This window comes from Callithrix jacchus, chromosome 13, assembly GCF_049354715.1.
Source record: "Callithrix jacchus isolate 240 chromosome 13, calJac240_pri, whole genome shotgun sequence".
Taxonomy (NCBI): Eukaryota; Metazoa; Chordata; class Mammalia; order Primates; family Cebidae; genus Callithrix; species Callithrix jacchus.
Window position 1 is genome coordinate 40,216,004 of NC_133514.1, and position 23,073 is coordinate 40,239,076.

General features: G+C 36.0%; 1 protein-coding gene and 1 pseudogene across 4 annotated transcripts in view; both read left to right on the forward strand.

The window, feature by feature from the left end:
- The window catches only part of LOC100398050 (disintegrin and metalloproteinase domain-containing protein 5), a 128,564-nt gene that overhangs the window by 49,300 nt on the left and 56,191 nt on the right, over positions 1–23,073 (forward strand). For all 4 annotated transcript variants that reach the window (XM_078347533.1, XM_078347532.1, XM_035270343.3 and 1 more), the window contains one exon: positions 13,387–13,482. In XM_078347533.1, coding sequence (XP_078203659.1) covers positions 13,387–13,482 — 96 coding nt within the window. The remainder of the gene's footprint in view (positions 1–13,386; positions 13,483–23,073) is intronic.
- LOC118146794 (protein FAM133B pseudogene) lies at positions 14,375–15,404 on the forward strand (annotated as a pseudogene).

Sequence of the window (23,073 nt, forward strand, 5' to 3'; positions counted from 1 at the left end):
TGCTTGGTCATTTTAGCTATTGAAACTTGTGCATGCTTCACGAAGTTCTCGTATTGTGTTTTTCAGCTGCTTTAATTCATTCATATTCCTTTCTAAGTTATTCATTCTTGTTATCATTTCCTCGAATCTTTTTTTATATCTTTTTTCAAGGTTCTTAGTTTCTTTGCATTGATTTAAAACATGTTCTTTTAGCTCACAAAAGTTTCTCATTATCCACCTTCTGAAGTCTAATTCCGTCATTTCATCACAGTCATTCTCCGTCCAGCTTTGTTCCCTTGCTGGTGAGGAGTTTTGGTCCTTTGTAGGAGGTGAGGTGTTCTGGTTTCGGGTGTATTCCTCCTTTTTGCACTGATTTTCTCCCATCTTTGTGGATTTATCCACCTGTCGTCTGTGTAGTTTCTGACTTTTCGACTGGGTCTCTGAGTGGACGCTCAGATTGTTGATGATGAAGTATTTCTGTTACTTGGTTTTTCTTCTACCAGTCTAGCCCCTCCACTGTATGACTGCTGAGGTCCACTCCAGGCCCTGCTTGTCTGGGGTTCACCTATAGCAGTTGCAGAACAGTGAGGGATGCTACCAGTTTCTTTTTCTGCTATCTTTGTCCCAGAATGATGCCTGACAAATGTCAGGCTTCTGGATATAGAGGGGTCAGGGAGCTGCTTGAGGAGACAGTCTGTACTTTATAGGAGCTCAAGTGCTGAGCTGTGAGCTCTGTTGTTCATTCAGGGCTGTTAGGCTGCTACGTTTAATTCTGCTGCAACAGAACTCACTAACTAACCCTTTTTTCCTCAGATGCTCTGTCTCCGGGGGGTTGGGGCTTTCTTTGTGAGTGTCCGTTGTGCTGTCCTGCCCAGCTAGGAGGCAGTCTAGTCACTATTTGCCTGCCGAGGCTCCGCCCTGCTGGTGTGAGGTTTGCCCTGTTTCTGCAGGCTCTGCCCTTCTGCTGCAGTCTTCGCCCTGCTGTTATGGGCTATGCCCTGCGGAGGAGTCTCTCTGTTGTATTGGGTTGCCTCGGCAATGGCAGGTTGCATCAGCAATGAGCGTGTACCTCAGTAGGGGCGGATTGCCTCGGTAATGGCGGATGACCCTCCCCCATGGAGCTGCATCATACTGGGTTCAGCTGTGCCCTAAGGGAACCTCTCCGCTGTAAGTGTTTGGAATCTCCGTTTTGTTTGTCTCTCTGCACTACCCCAAACACTGTTTTCCTGGAATCTCCTGGGCTGGCTCACTGTCCAAGGCCCATTCAGTCTCAAGTTCAGCCCTCTCAATTCTCAGATTGCTGGTTCAACAGGGCACCCGGACCAGTGCACTTTGTGCGGAGTGCTTTGTAGCACCACTGAGCTACAGCGCCAGCCGCCAGCTGCACCAACTGCCGGCTGCACCAGCCAAAATCTCTGCCTGGTGTCCCACATCTCCTTTAAACCTGGGAATTTCCCTGTTTTGTGGGCAACAAAGATCCGTGTGGAAATGCGGCCCTGACTCACCCTCCCCGCACATTCACCGAGAGCTTCAATTCTGGGTTTTTCTCACTGCGCCATCTTGAGTCCTTCCCAAGAAAACACTTCTTACCTTATTCTGTGAAGTTAGCATATTCAAATATTGAAAACCAAGATTAAGGCCTTACAAAGAAAGAAAACTACAAAACAATATGACTCAAGAGCATAGAGGCAAAAATGCCCAACAAAATATTAGCAAATGAATTCCAACAATGTATAAAAAAATTGTACAACACAGGTAGGTGGGATTTATTCCAAATGTGGAAGGCTAATTCAACATTTGAAAATCAACTAATGTAATTTATCACATCAACAATGTAAAGGTGGAAACATTATGTGGTCATGTTAATAGATGCATTAAAATCATTTTATAGAAACCAATAATCATTCATTATAAAAACTCTGAGTAAATTAAGAATAAGAAAAACTTGGCCAGGCGCAGTGGCTCATGCCTGCAGTCCCAGCACTTTGGGAGGCCAACGGGGGTGAATCACAAGGTCAAGAGATCAAGACCATCCTGTTCAACATGATGAAACCCCATCTCTACTAAAAATACAAAAAATTAGCTGGGCATGGTGGCATGCGCCTGTAATCCCAGCTACACAGGAGGTTGAGGCAGGAGAATTGCCTGAACCCAGGAGGTGGATGCTGCAGTGAGCTGAGATCACACCATTGCACTCCAGCCTGGGTAACAAGAGCAAAACTCCATCTCAAAAAAAAAATAATAAGAAAAACTTCCTCAGCTCAATAAAAAATATTAACAACGATACCTGTGAGGAATTGGAAGCTTTTTTCACTAAATGAAGAACACGTGAAGGATGTCTCTCTTCATCATTACTTTTTGGTATCACACTGGAAGCCCTAAGTAATGCAATAAAATGATAAAAATAAATAAAATGGATACAGTTTAGGAGGAAGGAAATTAAAGTGTCATTGTTCCCAAATGGCATGATAATCCATGTAGAAAATCTGAAAAAAATCAACAACAAAAACTATGTGAAACAAGTAAGTGGTTATAACAAGGTTGTAGGATACAAGGTAAATATACAAAAAAGTCCACCTCTTTCATATATACTAATAATGAACAGGTGTAGTATAAAATTAAAAATGCAATACCATCTACAATTCTTATTCCTTGAAATTAAATACTTAAGTATAAATCTAAAGAAAACCTCAAGATCTATATGAGGAAAACTATAACACTCTAATTTTAAAAGAATCAAACAACTAAATATATTGAGCATTATTCCATGTTTATAAATAGGAAACCAATATTGTAAGATGTCAGTTCTTCCAATTTTGATCGAGATATTCAATGCAATCCCAATTAAAATCTCAGAAAGTTGTTTGTAGATCCTGAAAAACCAATTCTAAAGTTTGTATGGAGAGGAATAGACTCAGAATAGTCACAAGAAGGACAATCACAACGTTTGAGGACTGATACTACCTCACTCAAGAGTTACTATAAACCTACAACAATCAGGAAAGTGTAGTATTTGCAAAAGAATAGACAGATTGATGGAATGGGATAGAGAGCCCAGAAACAGACCCATATAAGTATAGTCATCTGATTTTTGATAAATAAGTTAAAACCATATGATGGAGCAAAGACGGTATTTTTGACAAATGGTGCTAAAACTGGATATCCATGTGCAAAAATGTGAATATTGATAGAAACTTTATACCTTTTGTGTAAATTAACTTAAAATGGATCACAGTCCTAAATGTAAAATGCCAAACAACACTTCTATAAGATAACATAATAGAAAATCTATATGATCTTGGGTTTGGCAATAACTTTTTAGATAAACCAAAGGCACATCCATGAAAGAAATAATTGAGAAAATGGGCTGTATTAAAATTTAAAAACTTTCTTCTCTGAAAAAGATGCTTTCAAGAAAATGAAAAGATAAGTCAAAGATTTTGATAAAATATTTGCAAAGGACAGACATTAAAGGGGACTTTATCCAAAATACACAAAGGTCTCTTAAAACTCAGTTACACAGTTTGGCTGTGTCCTCACCCAAATCTCATCTTGAATTGTAGTTCCCATAATCCCCATGCATTATGAGAGGGACCTGATGGAAGGTAATTGAATCATAGTGTTGGTTGCCCTCATGCTGTTACAGTGATAGTGAGTGAGTTCTCATGAGATTTGATGGTTTTATAAGGGTTTTGTTGCCCCTTTTGCTTGGTACTTCTTCTTGCTGTCACATGAAGAAGGTCATGTTTGCTTCCTCTTTTGTCATAACTGTAAATGTCCTGAGGCCTCCCCAGCCATTTTGAACTGTGAGTCAATTAAACTTCTTTATAAATTACCCACTTTCAGGTATGTCTTTATTAGCATGTGAGACTGAACTAATACAGCAAATTGGTACCAGGAGTTTATTGCTGCTGTAAAGATACCCAAAGATGTGAAAATGACTTTGGAACTGGGTAACAGACAGAGGTTGTAACAGTTTGGAGGGTTCAGAAGAAGACAGGAATATTGGGGAAATTTTGGAATGTCCTCGAGACTTGTTGAATAGGTTTGATGAAAATGGTGGTAGTGATGTGGACAATGAAGTTCAGGCTGGGGTGGTCTCAGATGGAGATGAAGAACTTCTTGAGAACTGGAATAAAAGTGACTCTTGATATGCTTTAGCATAAGACCAGCAGCATTTTGCCCCTGCACTAGAGATCTATCAAACTTTCAACTTGAGAGAGATAATTTAGAGTATCTAGCAGGAGAAATTTCTAAGAAACAAAGCATTCAATATTTGACTTGGGTGCTGTTAAAGCATTAAGTTTTATGTATTCACAAAGATATAATTTGGAATTGGAACTTATGTGTAAAAGGGAAGCAAAGTATAAAAGTTTGAAAAATTTGCAGGCTGATGATGTGATAGAGAAGAAAACCCCATTTTCTGAGGAGAAAAAGAAATTCAAGCTGTCTCCAGAAATTTGTATAATGAGGAGCCAATGTTAATCACCAAGAGAATGGGGAAAACATCTTCAGGGCATGTAGAGGTCTTCAGCACAGCCCTTCTCATCACAGACCCAGAGGCCTAGGAGGAAAAAAATGGTTTTTGTGGGTGGGGCCCAGGGCCTTGCTGCTTTGTGCAGTCTCAGGATTTGGTGTCCTGCATCCCAATCATGGCTAAAAGGGGTCAAAGCATAGCTCAGGCCATGGCTTCAGAGGATGCAAGCCCCAAGTCTTAGCAGCTTCCACATGGTATTGAGCTTGTGGGTGCACAGAAGTCAAGAACTGGGGTTTGGAACCTCTGCTTAGATTTCAGAGGATATATGGAAATGCCTGGATGTCCAGGCATAAGTTTGCTACAGGGTGGCACCCTCATGGAGAACCTTGCTAGGCAGTAAAAAAGAGAAATGTGGGGTTTGAACCCCTCCCCAGAGAGTCCCCACTATGGCATTATCTAGTGGAGCTGTGAGAAGAGGGCCATTGATTTTCCAGACCCCAGAATGGTAGATCCACTGTCAGCTTGCATCGTACATCTGGAAAAACCACAGACACTCAATGTCAGCCCATGAAAGAAGCTGGGAGGGGGTCCATACCCTGCAAAACCACAGGGGCAGAATTGCCCAAGGCTGTGGGAGCCCGCCTTTTGCATCAGTGTGATCTGGATGTGAGACATGGTGTCAAAGAGATCATTTCAGAGCTTTAAGATTTGACTGCCCCACTGAATTGTGCACTTGCATGGGGCCTGTAGCCTCTTTATTTTGGCCAATTTCTCCCATTTGGAATGGGCGTGTTTACCCAATGTCTGTATCTCCATTGTATCTAGAAAGTAACCAGCTTTTGAGTTTACAGGCTCTTAGGCAGAAGGAACTTGCCCTGATGGGAAAGCATGATTGTGTTTTAAAATGTGAGGACATGAGATTTGGGAAGGGCCATGGGCACAGTGATATGGTTTGGCTGTGTCCCCACCGAATTTCATCTTGAATTGTAGTTCCCATAATCCCCATGTGTTGTGGGAGAGACCCAGTAAGAGGTTACTGAATCATGGTGATAGTTACTCTAATGCTGTTCTGTGATAGTGAGTGACTACTTTTGAGATCTGATGGTTTTATAAGGGGCTTTCCCCTTCTGCTCGGCACTTCTCCTTGCTGCAGCCATGTGAAGAAGGATGTGTTTGCTTCCGCTTCTGCCATGATTTTAAGTGTCATAAGGCCTCCCAGCCATGCTTAATTGTGAGTCAATTAAACCTCTTACCTTTATAAATTACCCAGTCTTAGATATGCTTTTATGTATGTGTAAGAAGAGACTAATACACTCAACAATAAGAAAACAAACAACCTGAGTAAAAAATGGGCAAAGGACTTTAAAAGACACCTCGTCAGAAAAGATATATAGATAGCAAATACAAAAAGATGCTCCACATTGTATATTATTGTTGAAATTTAAATTAAAACACCAAGATACCATTATATACCTATTAAATGATCAAAATTCTAGAACACCAAAAACCCAAAATGCTGATGAGGCTGTGGGGTAACAGGAATTTTCATTTATTATTTAATAAGCAAGATGAGTGGAATGCAAAATAGCACAGACATTTTGGAAAATAGGTTGGTGGTTTCTTAGAAAACTAAATATGCTCTCACCATATTATCCAGCAATCACTCTCTTAGTATTTACCCCAAAGAGCTACGGATTTATATCTACAAAAAAACATGCACACACATGTTTCTAGTAGCTGCACACAGATGTTTCTAGTAGCTTTATTTGTGATTGCCAAAACTTGGAGACAACTAAAATGTTTTTAAATAGGTAACTGAATAAATAGTATGTGGTACATTGGACAATGGGACACTATTTAGAGTTAAAAAGAATTCAGCTATCAAGCCATGAAAAAACATGAAGCAATTTAAAATACTTGTTACTAGGTAAAAGAAGCCATCTGAAAAACTATGTATACCACATGGTTTCAACGATATGATATTCTAGAAAAGACAACAGTATGGGAAGAGTAGAAAGATCAGCAGTTCCTAGGGGTTAAAGAGAAGGAAGGGATGATTAGGCAGAACACAGAGAACTTTTAGGACAGCGAAACTACTCCGTATGATACTATGGTGTTTGATACATGTCATTATGAATTTTTCAAATGCGTATCACATATAGCACCAAAGTAAACCCTAACGAATGTAAAATTGAACTCCAGGTGGTAATGGTGTGTCAATGTAGGGTTATTATTTGTAACAAATGTACCACTCTGAGATATTGATAATCAGGAAGGCTGTGTATGTGGGTGGGCAAGAGTTATGTGGAATATCTCTCTCTTCTGCCCAATTTTGCTGTAATCCTAACAATGCTCTAAAAATATTATCTACTAAAAAAAAATCTAAAAAGACCAAATCTATATTTTTTTAGAGTACATATTACAACTCAATTAAAAGGGGACACATGAACTCATAAAAATGGGCAAAATAATTTGGACAATTTACAGTAGAGACAATTTCTTACAAATGACAATAAGAAAATGAAGTGGTGTTTAATATCACTAGTCATCTGGGAAAAATAATTCAAACCACATCATATACACTTCACATGTATCAGAATGTCTGCAAAAATACACCCCCTTCTGATAAAAACAGTGTTTTCTTGAGATGTAGAACAGCTGAAGTTTGTATAAATTGCCAGTTGGGTGTAAAAATATTTGAAACGTTTTGACAATGTCTTATAAAGTTAAATATATACTTTCCTTTTGACCTAGATTTCCATCTCTGAGTACTTTTTATTCCAAAGAAATGAAAATATATGTCCCCCAAAATGTTTGCACATGACTGTTTAGAGCTGCTTTATTTATGGCAGCCAAATACTAGAAGCAATCCAAATATCCATCATCATGTGGACAGATACATTGTGTTATTTCTAATCATTGGAAAACTACTCAGCAATAAAAAAATGAACAAAATGTTGGCATTGGTGAATCACAAAAGATTATGCTGATTGAAATGAGCCAGATTTACAAGTTTATATGAGATTATTTTTTATGTGAAATTATCAAAAAGATGAAAAGTAATCTTTAGTATGAAGGAGTGGTTGACTTCAATAAATAGGAGTACCTCTGGTTGGCAATGGGAGTGTTCTGTAACTTGAGTATATGGGTAAATGCATATGGCAAAATTTATTAAACTAAACATTTTAGATGCATGTAGTTCATTGCAGCTAAGTTAGTCAAAGGGTACATGCTTTCAGTTAAGCAAGAATACTTTCTACTGTAAATTCATATTGCCAGAGTGCTTCTCCCAGAATACTTTCATTGATTCTATAGTTAACTCAGTGTATGATTGTGATTCAACCATGATTTGATCATTGGAATTCTATCCTAATTTTCTAATGCTTACCAAATAAATTTATTTTTATTAAATCTGGTATATTAGCTACTGTTGAATTATTTCTTAACCTCATACAAACTATATTTATTAAACTGAAACCTTTTAGCCCCTATGACAATCATCAAAATCTGATTTAGGCCTTGATTTGTAGCACTTGATGAAATTCTTCCTTTAAACATCCCCACAGTGGTGGATTTCAAGCGACAAATGTAACATTATTAAATGCAGAGTTGGAAAAACGTGAATGGTAGCAGATCATTATACAATATTTCCACCAAAAACTAATAATAGCCACTAATATCATCAGAAGCATAGGTAAAATTAAAGTGTAGGAAAATAAGGAATGATGCTTTCAACATTTGCTACTTTTAAAAATACAATTTATTTAATTGTAAATCAATGAAATTAAATTTTGGTTAATGGCTTTGTTAGCAACCAGTTCACAAGATTTCTGAAAATTTAAAAATTGGCCCTTGCAAGCCAGAACAGGCTAGGTCCAGCATGCCTGCAATAATTCTAAATTAAACATCACCCAAACATAGTTTTAAAATATTTTAAAGCAAAATTTTTCTATGCAGAGAGACAGATAAATTAATCACTTTAAGAAGTGTTAACACATCTTTGGCAGGAAACAATAGAAAAAGCAAATGAAAAAATCATTGAAGATGCACAATATTTGAACAACAAATTAAAGATAACCAAATTAAAATATATAAAACATTTTTTCTAAGAGCTGCTGGAAACACATTATTTTATTTACATTTTATAATTTCTACTTTTATTTTAGATTGGGGAATACATGTGCAGGGTTGTTTTTTGGATGTATTGTGTGATGCTGAGGTTTCAGGTACAATTGATTCTGTCACTTAGGCACTGAGCTTAGTACCCAATAGTTTTTCCACACTTGCCTCCCTCCTTCACTTCCCACTTTGGTAGCCCTCAGTATCCATTGTTGCTATCTTTATGTCTATGAGTACCCAGTGTTTCGTTCCCACTTATAAGTAAGAATATGCAGTGTTTAGTTTTCTGTTCCTGCATTAATTCACTTAGGATAATGGATATGGTTGTTGTTGTTTTTAATTCTATTTATGTGGTTAATTATATTTGTTGATTTGCATGTATTGAACCAAACTTGCATGAATGAAGGCTACTTGATGGTGGTGAATTAGCTTTTTCATGTGGTGCTGGATTTGGTTTGCTAGTATTTTGTTGAGGATCTTTATGTCTATTTTTGTCAGAAATAATAGCCTGTAGCTTTCCTTTTTTTCATTGTGCCTTAGCCTGGTTTTTTTATTAGGGTTATGGTGACTTCACAGAATGAGTTAGGGAGGAGTTCCTCCTTTTAGAAGTTTCAATGGAATTGCTGCCAGCTCTTCTTTGTATGTCTGGTTGAATTTAGCTGTGAATTCACCTGGTCTGGGGCTTTTTTTGGTTGGTAGGTTTTTACTGATTCAATCAGAAATTACTGATTCAATTTCTGAACTCTATATTAGCCTGTTCAGGGCTTCAATTTCTTCTGATTCAATCTTCAGAGATGGCGGGTTTCCAGGAATATATCCATTTCCTCTAGATGTTTTAGTTTGTGTGCATAGAAGTATTATTAATAGGCTTGTATCTTTTGCATTTCTGTGTGGTTGGTTATAATGTTACCTTTGTCATTTCTGATTATTCTTATTTGAATCTTCCCTCTTTTTTCTTTGTTAATGTAGCTAGTGGTCTATCAATCTTGTTCATCCTTTCAAAAAGCACCCTTGGTTTTGTTGATTCTTTGTATTTTTGAGTTTCAATATTATTCCATTCTTCTATGACTTTTGTTATTTCTTTTTTTTCTGATATCTGTGGGGTTAGTGTGTCCTTGTTTTCCTGGTTCCTCTTGGTGTGAGGTTAGAGTGTTAATCTGAGGTCTAACTTTTTGACACAAGCATTTGCTGCTATAAAATGTCTTCTTAACACCATTTTTGCTGCATCCCAGAGATTTTGCTGTTATGTCTGTTTTCATTTATTTTAAAGAATTTTTTGATTTCTGCCTTAACTTCATTGTTTATTCAAAAGATACTCAGGAACAAGTTGTTTAATTTTTATGTAATTGTGTGGTTTTGAGAGATGTTCTTCGTATTGATGTCTATTTTTATCTCACTATAGTCCAAGATTATGCTTGATGTGATTTTGATTTCTTAAAATGTATTGAGACTTGCTTTATGATCAATCATATGGTTGATCGTAGAGTATGCTCTGTGGACAGATGAGAAAAATACATATTTTGTGGTTGATGAGTGGTGTGTTCTATAGATGTCTATTGGGTCCAGTTGGTCAAGACTATAATTTCAGGCCAGAATTTCTCTGTTAGCTTTCTGCCTCAGTGGTCTGTCTAATGCTGTCAGTGGGGATGTTAAAGTTCCCCACTATTATTTTTGACTTTCCAAGTCTTTTGGTAGGTCTAGTATTACTTGTTTTATGAATTTGGGTGCTCCAATGTTGGGTGCAAATATTTTAAAAATAGTTATATCTTCTCATTGAATTGAACCCTTTATCATTATGTAATGTCATTTTTTGTCCTTTTCTTAATTGTTGTTGGTTTAACATCTGTTTTATCTGATTAAGAATAGCGACTGTTCTTTTTTTGTCTGTTTTGTGTTTGCATGATAGATGTCTCTGCAACCATTTACTTTGAGTCTATGTGTGTCATTACATGTAATATGGGTCTCTTGAAGATAGCAGACAAATGGTTCTTATGTTTTTATCCAACTTGCTACTCTGTGCCTTTTGTAAAGGGCATTTAGAGCATTTAAATTCAAGGTTGATACTGATATGTGAGGTTTTGCTACTATTATAAAGTTGTTAGCTGCCTGCTGTGTGATTTCTATTGTGCATTGCTTTATAGGATCTGTAGGTTAGGTATTTAAGTGTGTTTTTGTGGTAGCATGTATCATTCTTCTGTTTCCTTGTTTAGAACTCTCTTAAGGATCTCTTGTAAGGCTGGTCTTTTGGTAATGAATTCCCTTTGCACTTGCTTATCTGGAAAATATTTTATTTCTCTATTTGTGAAGCTTAGTTTAATGAGATATGAAATTCTTAGTTGGAATTTCTTTAAAAATGCTGAAAACAAGCTCCCAATCTCACCTGGCTTGTAAGATATCCATTGAGAAATTCAGTGTTAGTTGATATGTTTCCCTTTATACATGATCTGACCCTTTTCTCTAGTTGCCTTTAAGATTTTTTTATTAGCATTGAACTTGGACAATGTATTGACTGTGTATTGGGAACACATTTTTAACCATAATAAATATATTCAACATGTCAATATTTTATCCCAGTCACTGCCTGCTAATCCTGGGTCTTGACCAAGCCATATGTAGCTCTAGAGGTTATGAGACAACTGGGGTGAAATTTATATATTTTCAAAGTAGCTATGCATTGTGTAAATTATACACAAATATATGATAATTGTAAAAACATCAAACATTAAAGATAAAAGTAAAATTTCCTCTTGGGACCATCACTCCCATATATAAAGTCCCCTTTGTTAACAGCTTTGTATATATTTTTTCAGATATTTTATTCTATATTTATATATATATATATGTATCTATAGAAATATGGGGTATAATTCTGCAGAGAAAATTCTGGACAAATCATATTCTATGCATTTTTAGAAAATTGCTTTTCTTACTCAACAATATGCTTCAAATATGTTTTGTATCTAGACATAAGTCTGCATAGTGTTCCAGGGGAAAGAAAAGATTCACATGAGTATGTTTACCAAGTACATTGCAGCAAAGTAGAAATCAAGAAATAGATCACCTCACTATTTATCTGCTGAGAAATTCACTCAATAAACCAATTAACATAACCAGAATATCCCCAATATTTGCAAAGTTAAAAAAAGTATGCTTTTAAATTTCCAGCAGGTGAACATATTACAATGAAAATTAGATATCAAAACTCAACAATATATCTATAACCATATTTCAATGAAAATTTATAGATTTAAATGTATAAATAGTGAAGATAAAAGCAAGAATTAAGAAATAAGCAATCATTATATAATAGCTTATAGAGGAAGAAAACTTGATTCCTTGAAAGAACTAAAATAAAGTTAAAATTTTTCAAATAACACTAATTAAACCAATTAAGAGGTATAAACAACCAATATCAGGACTGAAAAAGAATAATAATTAAAAAAGCTTCAGAAACTACAGCTAGTAAAAGGACATAATGAAAAATTTTATATTAATAAATATGAATATTCAGTGAATATGAAAGACTACTAGAATGGCAAAAGTTACAGTTAGCGACTCAAGGGAAAACAAATTAAAATATTCTTAAAACTAACAAAAGAGTTGTATCTGTATTTTAAAAACTTCTGACAACAGCCACTAGCCCAGTAGATTATCTAATAAATTCTAATATTGAAGGAGGAAATAATCTATTTTTTTCAAACAAAGCTCCACTCATTTTATAAGCCAGTGTAAACCTGACACAAAAAAATCTTTGAGAAGCTTATTATAAGTGAAGAAAATTAGAGACCAGACTCACTCATGAACTTAGATACATAAATTCTAAACAAATATTAGCAAGAAATATCTGGGCTTATTTTAATAATGTAAACTTGACTTTGTTTTTGAAAATAAAACAATCTTATTCACCACAGTAAGAGAAATAAGGACAAAATTTATGCTAGGTCCAATAAATAAATACAAACCATACTGTAAAATTAAACATCCATTTTCTAGAGCAGTGTTCCTCAACAGAACTTTCCATAATTATGGAAGTGGCCTTTTGTGCCATACAATACACTTTTCACTAATCCTGTGTCTGTTGAGCACTCAAAATGTGGCTTATATGACTGAGTACATTAATTATTAGTTTTATTTAATGTTAATAATTAAAAGTTAATTTAAATTTAAATAGCTACACATGGCTAGTGGTTATCATATTTGACATTGTAGCGCTAGACTCTTTAGTTTTTCACTTTTTTCCAAAGAAGTTAAGTGGAGGCGTTGAGAAAACAGTAAACATTTGTGATTTTATGAACTATTTTGGAGGTTAATTTTTGTTTCTATGCATGAATAAATCTGGCTGATATGATCTGTTATAAGATCAATAATATAAAAAAGTGTTTAAAGAGAATGCTAGTTAATAAGATATCTGATAACTGTTTCCTCTAGGTTTTGGCCCTATGGGAATATCATTGAAATTATATGAAATATAGTAACATAATACATTTCTTTTTTAAAATTTCAAGTTTTATTTTATTTACGGGGGTACATTTGCAGATTCGTTATATGGGCAGATTGCACAGAGCTGGTGAGTGTAATACTCAACAGGTGTTTTTTCAACCCCCTCTTTTTCTCCCCCCTCAAGACAATACATTTATTTTACAAATTACTGAATGAGATATTTTCTATAAATTTCATATAAAGAATGAATTATGAAAAATCTGTGAATTTTAGAAAAGCTTTATACTTTGTAAAGTTTTATGTCACAGTTTTATTTGATGGTACCTAATTGTATATGATTAGCACTTACCAATTGTTTTTTTTTTTTACAGAATTGTACACATAAATTATGCTGTGAGCCTGCAACATGTAGAATGAAACCTAAAGTGCAATGTGGTTCTGGAGAGTGCTGTACAAAAGATTGCAAGGTACGTGGCAATTCGTATCTGATAATGGCTCAGCATCAAATTTTTTGGAATACTTGTTTCAAGGAGATGGAAAACATATCAGAAACATGTTCAGTCCTTGCCACCATATTATTTCCAAGAAACATAAGACCCACTATCATACTTAAATCCATTCAGTAATCTATCACTCTCTGTACATAATGCCTAATGCTTCTCTCCCAGCTTAATTTTCCAACTTATATTATATATGATTCCAATATATCAGTTATTGTTACAAGCATTTGGTCTGTCTTATTGACACCATTTAATGAATTCCTGGTGGACAAGAGATAGAGCAAGATGGTGGAATAGGACTCTCCAGTGATTGTTCCCTCACAGAAACATCAATTTGAATAACTGTTTATGCATGAAAATACCTTCATAAGAGCGAAGGAAGCCAGGTGATGAAATGGCTCCATTGTCTGGGTTATATACCCTGGTTCTTTGTCGTGATCAAGAAAGAATTCAGGACATGGACACACATGAGGAGTGGGTTTAGGAGTGGAAAATTTAATAGAAAAAGAAGAAGTGAGAGAGAAAAAGCTTTCTTATAATGAGAAAGTGGGTCACCAGAAAAGGCTCCTGTTTCCTGTAGAACAGTCAGTTTTGTACAGAGGCTTGTACAGAGGCTTATTAATTTATATAGGGCTCAGGGAATTGGTTTCGCCAGGTGTGCCATTTACATCCCTAGAAAACTGGCCCTCCCACCCTAGTCTTCTATTATGCAAATGCAGCCTCCATCTGGCGGCAGCCATGATACCTCTACCTGTGATTTTACTTGAAGGCTGTCATGATACCCATAAATGTGGTGACAGAAAAAAAAAAAAAAAAAAAGAGCAGGAGACACCATATTGAATGTAGCTGGGTACCAGGTACAGTTGCCAGTATTGACAAATAAAAACTTCTAGGGGACGGTAGAAGGACCTGTGGTGGGCCCACTTCAGCCGTCTCTCTGGCCTGTTTCTCTCGGTCTGGGACTGTGCTCAGCACAGCACCACGGAGAAGTGGGACAATCACGTGGCCTATATGAACCCAATAGCAGTGACAAGATCAAGGGGTCCAATCCAGTCTTTAGGGCCAAAAATACAGGATTATCTGAATTGACCAAGGCCTCTCTGGGAAGAAGTAATAGAGCAACTAGAAAAGAAAAAGAAAGACTCCCAAGTTTTGGCTGAATTTGAAAAAAAAAAATGAATGAGAACTGGAAGAAAGAACTAGAAAAACACGAGGAGAAATTGTTAAGTGGAAGTGAAAGCTTATCCAAAAAAAAAGAAAGAAAGAAAAAGACAGAAAGAAAAAAGAAAAGAAGAAATCTGGTAGGTCTTCTTCATCAAGCTCTGATTCTTCCAGCAGTTCTTCTGATTCTAAAGATGAGGATAAGAAACAAGAAAAAAGGAGAAAGAAACAGAAAAACCATTCACATACATCTTCTGAAAGCTCCATGTCAGAAACTGAATCACACAGTAAGAATAGTTTAAAAAAGAAAAAGAGGTCAAAAGATGCAACTGAGAAAGAAAAGGACATTAAAAGACTCAGCAAAAAAAGAGAAATATGTATTCCAAAGACAAACCTTTATCATCTGGGTGAGTCCATGTCAGAATCAGAGTATATTGAGGAGGTACAAGCAGAAAAAGAAGCAAGCAGTGAAGAATGAGAAAAATCAGCAGAAAAAAACAAAAAAGAAAAAGAAGCACTAGAAACACAGTAAGAAGGAGAAAAAGAAGGCTACTAGTTCAAGTCCTGACTCACCATAACATTAAGAAAAATCAGGACTCCCTTATATAGAAAGTACAATGTCTAAGGAAGTTTCAGCTGTGAAAATTACAACATATGTACTATAATGCATGAATTTTCTGGTTTTTAGAATTATTCCTGGACTATTCAGTAGCCACTCAGATGCCACTGTGTGAAAGAACCATAAATGTTGCCTGCTGCTTGAACATCTGATTATTTTTCTCTTCCAGTGCTTGATAACTCTGGGAGATAATACACTGCAATCGTACTACTGGTTAAGATATTTTGGAATAAAATTAATACTTTGAACAGAAGTGTCTAAGGATAAACCAACAGAAACTGAATCTGGATACATCTTTAAGATGTAATCAGAAATGACCAGATGACTCTAGTTGAAATTTTGAAGGAGGTATTACATTAATATTTCAAAACCCTTACTCTGTAGATAAGTGTATTTTATTTTTCCCCCCCCCATATACTTTTATTTACCTGGGGAAGGAGCTTTTAGGGTTGGAGAGGGAGATGGTTTGTGATCTCCTTAGCTAGCAGAATAGTGTGCCTTTGATCCTCACACATTCTGTATTGTGGACACAGTAGCCATGCTTCATGGGAAGGTCAGAGCTGGCTACCAACAGTCTTGCCCTTTACTGAGCTTAGTGTCATCCTTGGATGCTGTCATATGCTGCTTTGAGTGAACCAGAGAACCAGCCATTTGCAGCACAAGAAAACCCCAGAAGCTCTGGGATTTACTTCCACGTCAATAATAATGAATATTTTTTAGCACTAGAACCCATTATGCCATTTGAATTAATTTTGATTATACTTTGGCATGGGAGAAGAATTATCGTACTTTCTAACCTTGATAGATAAAGATTCTAAAATGCATGTTTTATACTAAGTTTTAACCGGTCAGGAACATTTTGTGTAACCAGCAATAGTTTATTTTTTTGTATGAATTTTATTTAGGCTGTAATGTTTAGCTTTTGTTTACTCCTCACTCTTGCTGTCTTAAGTTCATTACTATGTTAAATGGCCTACTGGCCAAAATATTTAGCATGTAAAAAGCAGGGTTTGATTTTAAAAAAAACCTTCATATTGTACCTGTGACTTACTTTATCATAAACAAGTTGAATGGCAAGCTTGGTATGCTGTGCCTTATTGCCAGAATCTTAGTAAATATAACATTAAAAAAAAGGCTTCTAGTTTTCTTTTTTTAATTTTTATTTATTTATTTATTTATTAATTATTGTACTTTAGGTTCTGGGATACATGTGCAGATCATGTGGGATCGTTGCATAGGTACATACATGGCAAGGTCGTTTGCTGCATCCATCCCCATGTCACCTGTATCTGGCATTTCTCCCCATATTATCTCTCCCTAACCTCCCCACCTCCTTCTGTCCCTCCCCTAGCCCCTCCAATAGACCCCAGTGTGTGATGCTCCCCTCTTTGTGTCCATGTGTTCTCATTGTTCAACACCCGCCTATGACTAAGAATATGTGGTGTTTGATTTTCTGTTCTTGTGTCAGTTTGCCGAGAATGATGGTTTCCAGATTCATCCATGTCCCTACAAAGGACACGAACTCATCATTTTTTATGGCTGCATAGTATTCCATGGTGCATATGTGCCACATTTTCCTTGTCCAGTCTATCATCGATGGGGATTTGGGTCGGTTCCAGGTCTTTGCTATTGTAAACAGTGCCCCAACGAACATACATGTGCATGTATCTTTATAATAGAAAGATTTATAATCCTTTGGGTATATACTCAGTAATGGGATTTCTTGGTCAAATGGTATTTCTATTTCTAGATCCTTGAGGAAGTGCCACACTGTCTTCCACAATGGTTGAACTAATTTACACTCCCACCAACAGTGTGAAAGTGTTCCTATTTCTCCACAGCCTCTCTAGTATCTGTTGTCTCCAGATTTTTTAATGATCACCATTCCAACTGGTGTGAGATGGAATGTTGTTTTGATTTGCATTTCTCTAATGACCAGTGATGATGAGCATTTTTTCATATGGTCATTGGCCTTATATATGTCTTCTTTTGAAAAGTGTCCATTCATATCCTTCACCCACTTTTGAGTAGGTTTGTTTTTTTCTTGTAAATCTGTTTTAGTTCTTTGTAGATTCCGGATATTAGCCCTTTGTCAGATGGGTAGATTGCAAAAATTTTTCCAATCCTGTTGGTTGCCAGTTCACTCTAATGATTGTTTCTTTTGCTGTGCAGAAGCTCTGGAGTTTAATTAGATCCCATTTGTCTATTTTGGCTTTTGTTGCCAATGCTTTTGGTGTTTTAGTCATGAAGTCCTTACCTATACATATGTCCTGAATGGTTTTGCCTAGGTTTTCTTCCAGGGTTTTTATGGTGTTAGGTCTTATGTTTAAGTCTTTAATCCATCTGGAGTTAATCTTAGTGTAAGGTGTCAGGAAGTGATCCAGTTTCTGCTTTCTGCACATGGCTAGCCAGTTTTCCCAATGCCATTTATTAAACAGGGAATCCTTTCCCCATTGCTTGTTTTTGTCAGGTTTGTCAAAGATCAGATGGTTGTAGATGTGTGGCGTTGCCTTTGAGGCCTTTGTTTTGTTCTATTGTTCTATATCTCTGTTTTGGTATCATGCTGTTTTGATTACTGTAGCCTTATAGTATAGTTTGATGTCAGGTTGCATATCCATGCCTGACTTCTCAGGCTGCTTTCTGTTAAGAGAAGAAATGGTTTGGCAATGCTTCTTATTAAATTTTTAGGCAGCTAGAAAGGGTAAAATTCCACCAAGGACTTTTACCCTTTCTAGCTGCCTAAAAATTATTCTTAATACTTCCTGTATTAGTGAGAGGTCATAGTACCTGGTTGTAGCATGATAAGAAAAGATGCATTAAAGAGAGTAGGAAGGACAGCTTTACATTACCTGCATCACTCCTTTTTGAACCCCTGGCAGCACAGCACAGCACAGAGAAAGTTACTGTCTGCTTGGGAGAAAAGATGGAAGTGTGAGTAGTACCATACCTTTTAACCAACACCAGTTCAACCACAGTAAAACCTGGCACTAGGGAGACGCCCAAGGTCCTTGAATCTTGGCTGATTCTTGTGATCTGAGCCTTCAGACCTGCCTCAGCTCCAAACAGTAACCTGTTTCCTCTGCAAGATAGTCTCAAGTTTCAGCCTGCATCACCACCCACCAACTACAGCAATCTTGGACTCCAAAAAGCCCACAGTGACAAGCAGACTTCAGCAGCTAGGAAGGTTGAATTCTAGCCCAATGTTTCAAATCTTGCTAAAATAGGGTGAGATGAAAAGTTTGCATTAGAAGCAGACATGTATATACAGCTTCATTTACAGCTTAAAATTGTTCATTCACTAATTCAGGAAATAGTTTACACCACACTATCTAGTGGCAGATAGTAAAGAGAATAAACATACAAACAAACACTAAACACGATTGTTTCAGAGAGTGATAAGTGTTTAAAAATATATATAAAATAAGACAATAGAATAGAAAGTGAGGGGAGACGGTATTTTAGCCAGAGTAAACAGGAAATGTCTTTCTGAGGAGTGACATTTGAGCTAAACCTTAATGAGGCTTCAGGGGATAAATGAAGCCATAGAGAGATCCTGAGAATGGGGTATGCATAAAAAAAGTGGTCTGTTTTGCTCTAAGTTTTTGTTTTTTTTTGAGACAGAGTCTCGCTCCATCGCCAGGCACCAGGCTGGAGTGAAGTGGCGCAATCTCGGCTCACTGCAACCTCCCGCTCCGGGTTCAAGCAATTCTCCTGCCTCAGCCTCCCGAGTAGCTGGGACTACAGGCGTGTGCCACCACGTCCAGCTAATTTTTGTATTTTTACAAAATAGATGGGGTTGTTTTGCTCTAATTTAATGACCAATAGAGAAATAGTGTACCGGTTCTAGTCAATGTGACTCTTCAAATTATTCAGCCATGTTTTTTTTGTTTTTTGTTTTTTTTTAAGTCGGATTCTTGCACTGTTACCCAGGCTGGAGTGGTGCGCGATCTCGACTCACTGAAACCTCTGCCCCCCAGGTTCAAGTGATTCTTCTGCCTCAGCCTCCTGAGTAGCTGCAATTGCAGGCATCCACCACCAGGCCCAGCTATTTTTTGTATTTTTTTTTTAGTAGAGTCGGGGTTTCACTATGCTGACCAGGCTGGTCTTGAGCTCCTGACCTGGCGATCTACCCGTCTCAGCCTCCCAAAGTGCTAGGATTACAGGCGTGAGCCACCATGCCCCGCCCCATGTTTCATTTTATCATTATTTTTATTTCAGTGTTACTGATTGAGAAACTAAAGTATGTAGCTAACATTTATTTTCTAAGTATGAATTCTCTGTCAAAAATGTCAACTCCAATCATAATTAGGTAAGATGATTTGGAATCATATTATAAAATGTTGGTGACTGCATATTTTCACTTTTAAGTGGGAGTACACACGGACACAAATAAGAAAACAGCAGACCCCAGGGCCTCGTTGAGAGTGGAGGGTGTGAGGAGAACGAGGATCGAAAAACTGCTTATTGGGTATGATGATGATTACCTGGGTGACAGAATTATCCGTGCAGTAAATCCCTGTGACACACAATTTACTTATGCAACAAATCTGTGCATGTGCCTCCTGAACTTAAAAAAAAGTTGGAAAGAAAAAAAAAACGGAGATGTTAAACTAAAGAAAAGGTGGTTGACTAGTGAAACAATTTTTAAATTGATTCTTGTTCTAAAGGGGATAAAAATGATTTCATTTGCACATGAATATCAGCTCCTTGAATTTACCAACAGATTTGCTATAGTGTAGTGGAAAATGGTTTACTGGACTGAGTCTATATGACTACGCAGATGTGCTCCACCATAATTTGCTGCTCAATTCTAATGCCAGTTTGTTTTGAGATAAAATATTTCATGTGCTCTTTCCAGAGACAAATCTCCTGATAGAGCAACTACATAAAGGTAAAGCTCAGGTCAGTTTGATAATTCACTACCTAAGTCCAGATTATTTCACTGGTAGATTCTAACAAATATTTAATAAAGAGATAATACCAAAATACTCCACAATCTTTTGTAGAAAATAGAAGAGGAAGGAACCCTTCTAAGTTTATTTTATGAGAACAGTATTACCTTGATACTAATGCTAGACAAGGACATCACAAGAAAAGAAAACTACAGACTAACATCACTTATGAATATGGATGCAAAAAAATCCTTCAAAAATGGCAAACAGAATCAAGGAAAATAAAAGGAAGTATCCACCATGACCAAAAAGGATTATCTCAGTAATGCAAAAGTGATATAGTTAACATAACACGTCATACTAATATAATAAAGGACAAGAAAGTACAAGGTCATCTCAAGTAATACAGAGAAAAGATATAACAAAATTTAACACCCATTATAGATTATTAACAAATTCTAAATAGGAGGGAAATTCCCCTATCTGATGCAAAGTATTTATGAAAAACCTACAGTTAACAACATACTAACCATGAAATTCTCGGTGCTCTCCACCCTGAAATTAGAATGAAAGTGAGGATATAAGCTCTCAGTACTTCTACTAAACATTGTATTGGAAGTCCAAGAGAGTAAAATTAGGTAGGAATAAAAATTAAAATGCATCTAATTTGGAAGACAAAAAGTATAACTGTCTTTATTTGCAGATTACATAATCCTGTGTATGTAAAATCTTAGGAAATTTACCAAAATACTTGTTTGAACAAATGAATGAATTCAGCTAAGTCACATGATACACAATTGCTGTGCAAAAATGAATTTCATTTCTATATACTAGCAATGAAAAATACAAAAATAAAATTAAGAAAAGATTTTCATCCACAATATAAAAATAAATGCTTAGGCATACATTAAAAATACAAGATATACACAAACAGCAAACAATTTCTGAGAAAAATACAAAAACCTAAATAAATGGTGAGCTATTCCATGTGAATGAGTTGAAAGATGGTATTGTTAAGACAGCGATTCTCCTTCCTGCCAGGGGTCCCCAGTATTACCCCTTGGTTCACTAAATCAGTAGGGAGATACATCACTGAACATAGAGTGTATTTATCACTATAATTTATTACAGAAAAGGATATAAAGGAAAATTAGCAAAGAAAAAAGGCTTATGGGTCCAGTATGAAGGAAAGTAGTCACAGGTTTCCAAGAGTCATTTTCTGGTAGAGTTACCCAAGGTGCACTTAATTCTTACAGCAATGAATTATGACAACATGTGTGAAATGTTAACTGGCAGGATCCCAGAGCCTAAGGTTTTTATTGGAGGCTGGTCACATAGGCCTCTTTTGCCTAGCATCTACCAAAATTCCAGTGTCTTAGATGGAAATTAGTTGTTCATTGCAAATAATAAGGTCTAAACAGTTAAGGCACAGTGACTTATTAATTAGGCAATGGTAGGAACTCTAACTCAGCCCTGTGAATAGAGCTTTCTAAGTATAGCAGTCTTGAGTCTGCTATGTTAACTCTTTTCTGTACATCTCCAAATTGATCTATGGATTTAAGACAATCTTTGGCAAAATTTCAGTAGACCTTCTTTACAGAAATAGATGAGATCATCCCCAAAATTCTAGAAATGCAGAGGACCTGGAAGTGCTAAAACAATCCTGAAGAACAAATTGATGGAGCCACGATTTCATGTTTCAAAAATCACAACAAAGCTAAAGTATTCTACCTTAACATTGTACTGGCATAACAATAAATACATGGATAAATAGGATGGACTTGAAATTCGAGAAATAAACTCTTATATTTATAGTCAATTGATTTTTGACAAATGAGTCAAAACAATTTGATAAAGGAATAATAGTCTTTTCAGCAAAGGCTATTGGGACAATTCACTATCCACATACAAATAAGTGAATTTGGACCCTTCTATTATGTCATACACAAAATTTAACTTAAAATAGAAAATCAACCTAACTGCAGTAGTTAAAACTATGCATCTGTTGGGAGAAAACATAGGAAAAAATATTCATAAACTTGAATTTGGTAGAAATTTCCAAGATACAACACCAAAAGCATAATTCATAAAAGAAATAGTTGGTAAACTGGACTTCATCGAAATTGAAATCCTTCGTGCCTCAGAAAACATGATTAAGACAACAAAAAGACAAGCCACAGAGAGGAAGAAAATATCTATGAATTGTATTTCTGATATAGTAATTGTGTACATAATCTGTTAATAATGCTAACAACTCAACAACTGAAGGGAAACAATTCAATTACAAATGTATGAAATATTTGAACAGGTATTTTATCAAAGAAAATAGGCAAATATATACAAAGTTATATTCAATGATATATAAAATATATAGAAATATATACAAAATAATAAATACATGGAATAGTAAATACATGAAAAATAGTGAAGACATTCTTAGTCATTAGAAATGTATACATTCAAACAAGATACTATGAGACACCCACTAGAATGGCTGTAATCAAATGACAGAAAATAACAAATATTGGTGAAAACAGAGAAACAGGAACTCATACACTGCTAGTAGAACCCAAAAGTGGTGTTGCTACTACTTTTGGAAACAGTTTGACAGTCTCTTAAACAGTTTAACATAAGTTTACCAATTGACCAAAGGATTGATTATACTCCTAGGTCTACCCAAGAGAAATGAAAACATGTGCTTACAAAAATTTGAATATGGATGTCTATAACAACATTATTCAATGACCAGAATCTGAAAACAACTCAAGTATCTATAAACTAATTGGCAAAATTTATGATATATCCATACAATGGAATACTAGAGAGCAATAAACATGACAGAATACTCATACATACTACAATCTTAAAAACACTACTATACTAGAG